Source organism: Aulonocara sp. 'chitande type north' Nkhata Bay, linkage group LG3 (genome assembly GCF_057382095.1).
Source record: "Aulonocara sp. 'chitande type north' Nkhata Bay isolate Kocher_YH1m ecotype deep benthic linkage group LG3, A_spYH_male_GT1.1, whole genome shotgun sequence".
In the NCBI taxonomy this organism is placed as follows: Eukaryota; Metazoa; Chordata; class Actinopteri; order Cichliformes; family Cichlidae; genus Aulonocara; species Aulonocara sp. 'chitande type north' Nkhata Bay.
In genome coordinates this window covers 22,497,715-22,509,037 of record NC_141346.1, presented here as the reverse complement: position 1 = coordinate 22,509,037, position 11,323 = coordinate 22,497,715, and the positions used below count along the sequence as shown (strand labels likewise).

Genomic DNA, 11,323 nt, shown 5'->3' with positions numbered 1-11,323 from the left:
TTTGTACTTCTGATGTTTTAATTAATTCCAAAGCCTTGGCCTATTCTGAACAAAGCTACGCATCAGGCATTTGAATTGCGTCTCCTGGGCTTTACTCAGTTTCTATGTGATTTCTCTTTTTTTATCTGATTTAGTGCTCAGCTCAGATAAAATAATTTTTGTGGGTGATTTTTAATATCCATGTAGTTACTAAAAAAATATAGCCTCAAAGTGTCATGTAAAGGCTGTGTGCAGGCAGGAGTAGTGTAAGGAGGACCTACTGTGCAGACACTTGGAGGCAGAAAGTAAACTCAAACTTAGATTTATTGCTAGATGGCAAAAGAGAACCAACTAAACGAAGAATACAAAAACTAAACTGAAAATACAAAAAACTAAGCACTATGGAACACACAGGAATAAGGTTAAGATCGCAACGCAGGCAGAGGAAAACACAAGCAAGATGTAGTTATGAGGCTGTTGAGACAACTAAATCCTCAAGGAATCGCTTTGAGAACTCGAATGAGGTTCACAAGACGCACGTATCACTCCATGGGGCCCAATTACATATGGCATGTAGATGGCTATGATAAACTGAAACCCTTTGGCTTGGCCCTGTCAGGATGTATAGATGGCTTTTCAAGAAGACTGATGTGGCTTGTGTGTGGAGCAACAAACAACAGCTGTTATAGCTCACAATTATATAAACTGTGTAAAGAGTCTTGGTGTGATACCAATGAGATTACGAACAGACTTCGGGACTGAGAATGGGACTATGGCAGCAATACAGTGTACCCTCCGTCACGCGCACACGAACTATTATGCTGGATCGTCAAGCCACAGTTACGGATCATCTACTGGGAATCAGCGCATTGAGTCATGGTGGTCTTATTTCAGAAGAGGAAGGTGGGTACATTTGTGTCTGGTAGGTGTAAGCTACAGTGAAAGCTGATCAGATTGTTTTTTTGTTTTACATGCATTTAAGAAAATAGAGTAGCGTCCTGCTGGACGTGTTGAAAAGTTGGATGAGATAGACGTTAACAGCCGTCACTTTATTGCAGGAACTCAAAATGGTCACTGTCAGCTGTTGTGCCGAAATGAGCATGCTTGCCTAGATTTAACGACGCCAATACAAAATGAAAAACTCAGACCAAACTCTCCACTCCTCACACTCAACACACAGAACAGAGTGAAAAGAATACAGCATTTTTAACAAGAACATTACTGCAGGGTCGCTACAATATTTATGGAAAACTAATATGCATTACTTTGTTTGACATCCATTTGTGGCATGTTTTAAATGGGACCAAAATGTAACAAACACTATAAAATGACCAAGAACAAAGCTAAATTGATTCTTAAATATTAATTATATACCCAGGTCTCAGTTTTGGATGGACTTTTTTGGAGACCTAAGAGACTCTGGAAACTTAAATGGAAGCTACGAACACCAATGCTTGCTGAGATTCTGCTTCAGAGGGGTTCTACAGAAAGACCTGGATGAATGCAAAGACCTCTGGAACAAACACAGGATCCGGCCAAGCAGACTTGCATCGTGTCCAGGGGGGATTCCAAACGAACTCTATCTCTTGCCTCACAGGTATTTGAGTTCTTAACAAAATGAATTAACCTTTTGCATCAAACTAAATGCAAGGTGTTGTTATTGCTTAAGTTGGTTAATATATATTCATAATTTTACACATAAGTATGATAGAGCAGTTTATAACAAGTCGCTGCATGCGTTGATTTATATAGTTCCATATTGTCAGCAAAAAATCCTTCACTGTTCTATTTTCATTTTGCAGATATGGTTCAAGAGACTGTGGATTTGCTGTTGAGGAGAGGGAACTGGATGTGTTTCCCGAGGAGGGGCTACCGGTTGGATTGTGTGGTGATCCAAACATTGAGGAATATTTACAACAGGCTGTACAAAAAAACACACTGCAGCAGCCACAAGACTGGGAATCGGCCACAGAACTGTATTTGGCCCAGAAGGACATAGCTGGGTTTTAGATACCAACTGAACTTCAGTTTGTAATGACATTTGTCAGAGTTACTCTGACGAAGACACACACAGTGTCGAAATGTTAGTTTCTTTCCTTTTTTGCACCTAATAAAACCTTTGGACTTACTTGAGTGCTCCAGCCCTTCTGTTTTTCCTTCATTTTTTAATGTCAGTAGTGTTTCCTTTCCCTCTTGCTAAATTGAATATAATATTGTTCATAATATACAGCAACTGGCATGGATTTAAATATTAACATTTAACCACAAGGAAACATTTAAAATTTTCTTTAATAAAACCATTTACAAATAGTGTCCAGCATTTCTGTCACTTTTCCAACATACACAATATTCAGAAAAAACAACTAAATGTTTAACAATATGGAAGTTGCTTGTCACATGGATGTGTTAAGTAGTGTGCCAACGGCAGCTGAACCTAACAGGGTAACTCAGTAACTGTAACTTGATGACCTTGCTAATTTAAGAACATCCAAATCCTGGAGCATTTTGAATTCCAAAGTCCATGTTGGCCTTAAAGATGCCATATGAGTCACAGATGGGTAGCTTCAGAGTATTTGCATAGGTGTTTCCAACTGGAAAAGGCGGTACACTTAAAAACTGGATGCATGGTGGTGGTGTCATTCCTACCGGTGGAACTGCCGTCAGCCCTGTGGCAAACATCATCAAATCTTCCAGACACACTGCTGTTGCCTTCGCTGAAAGAAGAAAGTAAACACTGTAGTACATTACAGAAAATTAATTTCCTTACCTCTCCTTTCATAAAACTATAAACAAATAAAAACGGCCATTCAAACCTTCACAATCAAGGAGATAATCTGCTGTTACGGATTCAAATATTGGGGATGGATACAAGAGGAAAAATCACAATAACAACACTGGTCCGGCCGGGTTAAGTCAAACGATGATTTTAATGATCACACGCATGGGAGATGGACACTGTATGCAGACAGCCTCAGATCTCAAAATGGTGGAGCATTGATCAAACTTTTATAGCCTCTGGTGTCCCCACCTTATCATAAAAGCCTAAACATTCACATGCTTTCTCTCACACGGAGCTTAAGCTATGACCTTGGCTCCCTGTTTATCTGCTCCTGCTGAGATGGGGCAGACAACTCCAGTATATTCTGTTCTCTTCTAATCAGACAAATAAGACAATAATTTTCTGCGAACAGTATTTCTTATAACTCAGCAGTATAATGCATCATAAAACAATATCATTCATTCACAATAAGTCAGCAGTTTAATGTAATGCAAATCAGTTTAACTAATGCAATAGTTATCAGCTTCTTCTAATTCAGGAGAATAATGCCAACTAAAACTACATAATAATTCACAATCTTTACTTAGGGGTCTAACATGGCATAAAATAATATTATAATCTAATACTGCCCAAAAGCCAAGTGCGGCCAGCACACTGGAATGTTGTTGCAGTGCACTTAAAAAATTCAGACTTCCAGTCCATCTTTAAATCTGCAAAGGATAGACAAATAACTAATAATTGGTTTATAGCTATAACTATTGCAGTCTTCTAAATTGTGTTTAAATGTCTTTACCTACTAGATCTTTCATTATAAATTTGCACAGCTTTCAAATGCATAGAATCACTCACACACAAAAACAATTCATAGTGCTCAGAAATTAACTGTGACAGCAAAAAAAGAAGAGCTCATTGGGATTTCAGCATTTAAAAAAAATAGTGCTTTCACGCTGGAATAAACAAGTGTGTCAAACAAGGGATCACCTCTTTTTATAAATAACTGAAAAATTAATCATGTTGCATGACTATGATTATTATGGGTCATTGTGAACAATAAATGTATACTAAATTAGAGTTCTAGTGTCAAAAGGTTATTAGCGTGCGACAGTAGCTCAGGAATTAACTTGTTGTTCATCAGATCACACGGATGCTACTGAATCAGTTTTTTCATATACATCTGAAGGTCTGAAAATGTCAGTGGCTGCTGTACGGAAGAGGATTAGGGCCACTGGAAAAAAAAAAAAGAATTCTGACTTTAATCTCAGAATTCTGACTTTAATCTCAGAATTCTGACTTTTATCTCAGAATTCTGACTTTTATCTCAGAATTCTGACTTTTTTCTCAGAATTCTGAGATTAAAGTCAGAATTCTGACTTTAATCTCAGAATTTTGAGGTGGGCACCTGCAGGCTTCCAGCTTCAGTGACAGCGATGTGTCCAGTTTGGCAGGTGGAGAACTAATTTACTAAATATGGTGGATATAAGTGATTTTTTGCGTGGCCGAGGGGTCCCCGAAGATGCTATTTTATTAATGGAAGAGCAGAAGGTGAGTAACAAAAAGAGAAATAGTTTGGTGTCTCCTATTTCTACAGGAAAACAGTTACGGTACAGTTACGGTTAGCATACTTGTTAGCTTATAATGTTATATAGGAATGAACGTGTTTCACGATGTTACAGTATACTAGGTGAATTGACGTTTTAACTGTTGTTGATCGCAGGATCATCCCAGATGGGTTCGTTGCATTTTATTTTATTGTTCTACTATTTCAGAGTTTTTCAAGGCAGTTAAGCGGAGCTGTGTTACAGATGCTAGCTGACGATCCCCTCACAACATGTTAGCTAACACAAACTAATGTAGTGCATGTAACTGTGTGTATACGTTAGTGGTACAGTGTCGGAAGAAATGAGCAAACTGTTAACTGTTTATAATGTCAGAATGACATCATCGTTCTCCTGCACTGTGTAATGTATGTCAGCTCAAGAAGGAAATCATATCTTATACTCTGAGCTGCCCAGTGCACTTAACGCCTACGTGTGGAAATGGTAGGCTACACTACAGTCAACTACCGGTAAAAAATAAACTTAATACAGTATTTGATTTTTTTTATAGAACAATAAAATAAAAAGTGCTGGCTGAGGAGCGCTGCCGCGTTGAACTTTGACCTCGGAGTGACGTGACGTTTGTTCGCACAACCAATAGAAGTGCAGAAAGTTGCAAATCAGGCATATTGTTCGCATAAACACAAAAATAAATAAATAAATAACGAAATAATCCCGATATTGTGCCAAAGACTGATTTACAATGTTACTTTGTGTTCTATGTGTAATACCTTTGCTTAAATGACTAAATGGACTGTGTATTTATGACTCTGCGTTATAGTCCTGCATACATAAGTAACATTCATATGTACAGATAAAAATGTACAGAGATATGTACACAAGCGTGTACACAAAAGTCTACTGCTGATCGAGCTGCTCAGTGGTCGTACAGTCTCATGCAGAGAGCGTGGAGGTGTTGTCCGTTGCCATTCCACCACTCCAGCAGACCACAACATAAAAGACAGCAGACGCCACCACAGTGTCGTAGAACACCCTTAGAAGACGTACTACCTACATCATAACCAATCAAGTCCTGCTTTTTTTTTAAATACAGAGAGGATTTATTATTTACTGAAAGGCTATGCCTTAGTTTGCTTCTTTCATTATTGTGTTTCGCCCTGCATAAAATAGATAGCTTTTCTGACAACTACAGTCAGTACTCTCATACTGGCATTAGCAGTGACCTAAGAGCCTTAACCGTAATATTGCTTTGCAGCGTAAATGTTGCAGAAAATGACTCTTTTCTGTCTTCTTGTGTGCAGATTGACTGTGACGTCATAGCACTGATGGATGACGCAACTTTGGCAAACTACATTCCCTCGTACGGAGACCGAATTGCCCTCTTCAATTTTTTGCAAAAGCAAGCAACCACTGTCAAAAAGAAAACTAGGACTTCTGCAAAAACTTCGTGAGAAAATGAAAACCAGAAAAGAAAGTCCAACGGAGAACACTTCACATACAGATGCAGGAATAAGACAGACAAAGAAGCAAAAAACAAAAACATAATATTCCAGAAACACGCTTTGCCGGTCCGATCAGCTGTTCAAAACACTTCCTACGTTGGAATAGACGTCAGCGCGAACTTTTGCATTTCCGCCATTACCTGGCCAAAACCGGAAGTGACGTCATTTTCGCGGAAATGTAGTCTTTTTTGCGATCAGGGCCTCAGGGCCTATACTGCTCTTTTTAAAAGTTATCTTTGACTTTATGACTTTCTGTGTCGTTTCTGGGATGCTTAGGACTCATATTGCACTGCTGGAAATAGTTTATTTTGATGCATATGCTGCTTTTTTGCAAATTTGCAGTATAATATTTATTTTCGTTTTTCCTGCAGTGTATAAAAATTGGTGTATTTCAAAAATAAAACTATGAAGACACTCAAAATAAATTTCCTGTGGTGGGAAACTATTTTGTGCAACTTTTTTGTATTTACAGTTTTGAGGGATAAGCCTCTTAAATTTCTCTAACTACAAATATATGTTAAAAAATCAAAAATGATTTTCAATTTTTTTGTAGTTTATTGCACTTTTTTGCAATTTATGTAATTACTATGCACTTAATGAATACATATTATTAAAATCTGGGCTATAATGGTTGTATTGATGTATAGCAACTTGAAATGCTCCCAAAAATGGCTCCACAGCATGTAAAAATATAATATAAGCTCTGGCGGACTTGGTTCTATGGTAGGTCTTAAAGGGTTAAACTTCAGAAATTTATGCGTTTCTGCACCGGATCTGACCTTATAGTAACAAACAGTATTTATGTGGAATTTCAAGATATGACAGAGTTTACAAGAAGACCAGTCGGACACAAGTGTGGGAATGTTCTGCAGATAGCTAACAGCTATGAAAACTTCCCAGATTTTCGTTCTGAATTTAATGCAGTTCTTGAAAGAAATGTCTGGGTGATGGACATTGTTTAGACTCTGACAGCAATGTGCTACATTTGAACTGCTCATGCACACTAGAGCATAACTGTAAAGAGATGTTAGGAATATGTGTTTTTATGTATTTTGAACTTATACAGTATACTTTTTTTAATTAGAGAGCAGTTTCTCATCTCTGTTAGAAGTCCAGTTTTGGCTAATATTTCATTTTCTTTTATCATTTTGAGTTTTACATGATACAGTCACAAAACAAAACGAACGGGTACACTGTTTACTACCATATCCAGAGCTGTCTTCACCAAATCCAAGCTTTCCAGCTGTAAGACTTAGAAACCTTCAGCAAAAGCATGAAGAAAGATTTCTAAAGATCTATAAACTATAATTAAACTGCTCTTAAACTTTCTTTAATGCACCATGTGTGGTGTGAGAGCTCAGCACAGTCAAATACTTTTGTAAGTAATTAGTAGTAAGACTAATTCATTCAGATGGTATTTTCTTATTAGGTCAGGGCTAAAACTGAACATAGTTATAACGTAAAAGTAATGCTGTTATGCAACACTGTATTGTAAAAGGAATAAGTACAATTTTATACTTTAGCATTTGTCATGTCTGAAAATATTTTACAGTATATGCAATTTTTAGTTAAGGTAGGTTAAGGTATCAAAGTTTGGCATTTGTTGTTGATTACAAAGGTTCCATTTAAAGTTGGTGAAAATATTTTTTAAAATTCCAGTATTTTCTTAATGCCATATTGTTTCTAAGCATACCTGTTATTCATCCATCAAATTCATTCAAGCTGCTTAAAGGATTCAGTCTGTTTTGAAGACGGTTATTCATTACTGAGATCAGAAATAAACACTGTACAGTTCAGTGCAGTGGTCAAGTGTTGTTATTATTCAGGCATCCTTTTGTAATGCCAAATTGTCATGTTCTCAGATATAGTATTAATCTTAACACCTGAAAAAATGTCTTGTTACTGCCAGAAATTATGCATTTTTATTTGTATGCGTGTATGTTCTCAGCCATTCACACTTGTTTTTATTTCTATATCACTGAAGGAATATGTGATACCACAATAGCCAGTGTTCATGATCTTTACAGTAAGTCACTGATGTATACTGATGCATAACAAGACTGTATGAGATCTATAAGTTTGTTTTAAAAGTTGAGTCATTCTTGTTACAGGGCAGCTTATATGGTTATGAGATTTAGCCATGTTATTGGCGTTGGCAAGAACAGGTTTCTTGTAAACTTTTTCCAATAAAATGTTACTGTACACAGTACATTTGTATTGTTGTTTTGAATATGTTCATCAAGCTCCTTATCTATTTGAACATGCCAGAATTCAAGAGACTGCCACACATGAGCTCAGTAACATGGAAGAATACCATTTATTTTTAATTTCAAACATTTCATAAAGATACACAAATATAAATGTAAAACATGTTGCACTTAATGTGACAATAACTTGGTTCCACTTGCAGGAACTGTTTTGTTGCATTGTTGCTGGGATACTACAAATAAAAGTCAAAATATTTTTGGTATGTTTCTTATAATTTTAGGATTCATGATATAAAGGAGCCTTGTGTACAACAGCTCACACTGAATCAGTATAGCAATGACTCATGGTCATTTTACATGAAAACCAGTTAAAATATCTTACAACTAACAGAAGTGAAATACATTAATAATTAAGTGATGGACCTTCATATGGGTAAATGATTATAATAGCTTTGCTTTAATATAATTGCACTAAAAGCTCCCCAAAAGGCATAACAACTTTAAATATTAACAATGATACGTTTATAGAAACATGCTGTTGTCAAGACCTAGAATTGTTAATGCTACTATGGTTTGCTGAAACATACCACAGATAACCCGGGCACTTAGCATATCATATGCTGGTGCCTGGGTTTCCATCCATGAATATTAAGAGTAAAGGTTGATACAGAAAACAATGAGCAGGGAGCTGGTGAGTTTATATTTTATATACTATGCACATGTCTGGCAACAAAACACAGAAATTTATATTGCAATTTACTGGTAGGCAGGTTTACACCACTTATGATTCAATCAAAAATATAACATTTGTAAATGCAGTTTAATGTATGGCCTTTTAAAAGGATTGACATGTGTTTCATAACTGATTGATAATATCACAATATTCAGCTTTTTCAAGTAATATATAAACATTTCTGTTTAATGGTAGTGTGAATGTAGAAAAACAATCAAATTGGGGGGGGGGGGAGATACCAACCAAACTGTATTTATTACTATGATCAACATAAAATGATACTAGTTGGTGCTGACCTCCTATCAGCACTCTGAATTTACATTACAGCAGAAATAAACAGCAATATTCTGAGAGAATGACCTGAAAAATGGCATGTTCGGTCACACCTAAAAGATGTCTTTCATTTAATGCAGTGCAGGAATACCTGCATAAAAGGTACCTGTAAGACATGGCACCTACTATCAAATCACGTTATCAAGATAAAGAGAAATACTTTGCAGTATTTCTTCTCTTAACCTAATATACAGATCCGCAGCACCAAGTGGATCTCCTGGGGCATCCCATTCATTTTCTACCATAAGCAGACAACACAGTTCAAAGACTGTTTCATCACAGGGGTGTTGACCTTTTGGGCTACACTCTTCCATACACAAAGTGATATCCTCCATAGAAATAGGCTTCAGTCTATCCTCAGCACTGTGCAGCTCTGGAAATGAGTACATTACTACTGGTCGACCCGATGCTGCACTACCACTTGGCCGGATTTTGTGCGAGTTCCATGTGTTCACAACTTCATCAAGTTCATCCTACATGAAAAACAACACAATATAAGTATATGAAACAGACCATGTACCAGTAGATTTAGCCAAAGTGGAGGCTTATTAACTCATTAATCAACAGACATAGAAAGTGACCTCTAATTAATGTAAAACCAAGCAGCAACAACAAAATAGCACTTTCACTAAACAGCACATGGACACAGAATGGTGCTGCATGATTCTACTGTTGAATAGATAGCCCAACACTTTATACTCAGTGTGCAATGATTCTACAATATATTTTCAGTAGAGAATTAACCAAATGATAGGATTGCTTTCTGAAACCGTGCCCAAAGGACCACTAGGTAACAGACTCCATAGTAATTTAAACCATGTGGCAATAAAAAAAAAAATGCTCCATGCACCTGTGCTGAGAAAGGTGCAGTTACTTCCACTGATAACATGAATACAATTCCATCAAAGTATTAAAATGGAATCCCAAAAAGTTGATTCTGTTCATCTGGATGTAGTGTTTTCAGTGTGAGAAATGTTCTGTCAAAAAACATTCCTTACCTGGCTGATTGAGCATGCATCAAGACATATTAAAATGGAAATAAAATTCATATTTAATTTAAAAAAAATGTTCTAACCATATTTATATTTTCTATTTATGCAGCTAAGACATTACATAGCATGAGCACATGCTTTTACCTGAATAAGATTGAGAAAGCAGAATTGGATAAGACTTTTGTCCAAAAAATCCCCTGTGAAGTGGCCATCATCCTGAAAAGTTTGAAATAAGTTCATCCAAAATTGTGCACTCTGTTTGCGTAGGGTAGCCCACCATCCTTCTATACGTTGGTTGGCCGTACTTCTTCCGTAAAGGAAACTTTTCTCACCTGCAAAACTGTCTGTGTGGTTTCTCCGTAAAAACATCTGCATTTGTTCGACACAACCATTTTCGGTACCTCGGTCAGCACGTAACCTTTCTGGACATCCACTGATGCATGAAACTGTTTTCAGAAAATAACTTGCAATCAATTTAGGGTCATTGTTTGTGGTATAAGCCTCCATCCATAAAACATAGCGGCTAAAACCATCTATGCACCCACTGATAGCAATACCATATGGTTTCAACTTGTCATAGCCATCCATGTGCCAGAGAGCATTTGGCCCTCTGCAGCTGTACTGTCGTCTTCTCAACCGTCGAGCTCGTCTCAGTTCCACACCTTGAGGGTCAACCAATTTGATTATGCATCTTACAGTATCTTGTGACACCACAAATCCATGTTGAATTGCACGTAGATGTAGCCAACGATAACCTTGCATCTGTCCATTTGTCATGATCTCTTTTTGGACAAAGGCTAGCACTTCCTCCAAGTTTGATTGATTCTTCCTTCTAAAAAGCCCAAGTCTTTTACAAATTCTCTTTAGAGTTCGAACACTTATAATTGTCTGATGACTATGTGCTAAAATTGAAAGTATTTCTTTGTTACTGAAAGAAAGTCTGAAATACAGTCTTATTAAGTCATCCAAATCTGACATGTCAGCCACTGTTTCTCTCACTTTGAGAGGTGAACTTTTTTGCAGAAGTCCTAGTTTTCTTTTTGACAGTGGTTGCTTGCTTTTGCAGAAATTGAAGAGGGCAATTCGGTCTCCGTACGAGGGAATGTAGTTTGCCAAAGTTGCGTCATCCATCAGTGCTATGACATCACAGTCAATCTGCACACAAGAAGAAAGAAAAGAGTCATTTTCTGCAACATTTACGCTGCAAAGCAATATTACAGTTAAGGCTCTTAGGTCACTGCT

The 11,323-nt window shown here is 36.9% G+C and overlaps 1 protein-coding gene across 1 annotated transcript; it reads right to left on the bottom strand.

The window, feature by feature from the left end:
- Positions 1-9,217: 9,217 nt before the first annotated feature.
- LOC147334589 (uncharacterized) lies at positions 9,218-10,742 on the bottom strand. The gene is made up of 2 exons (XM_086285959.1): positions 10,226-10,742; positions 9,218-9,562 (listed from the first exon to the last, which is right to left on the bottom strand). The coding sequence occupies exons 1-2, from the start codon at positions 10,667-10,669 to the stop codon at positions 9,218-9,220; spliced, it is 789 nt and encodes a 262-aa protein (XP_086142085.1). The 5' UTR covers positions 10,670-10,742.
- Between the last annotated feature and the right edge of the window lie 581 nt (positions 10,743-11,323).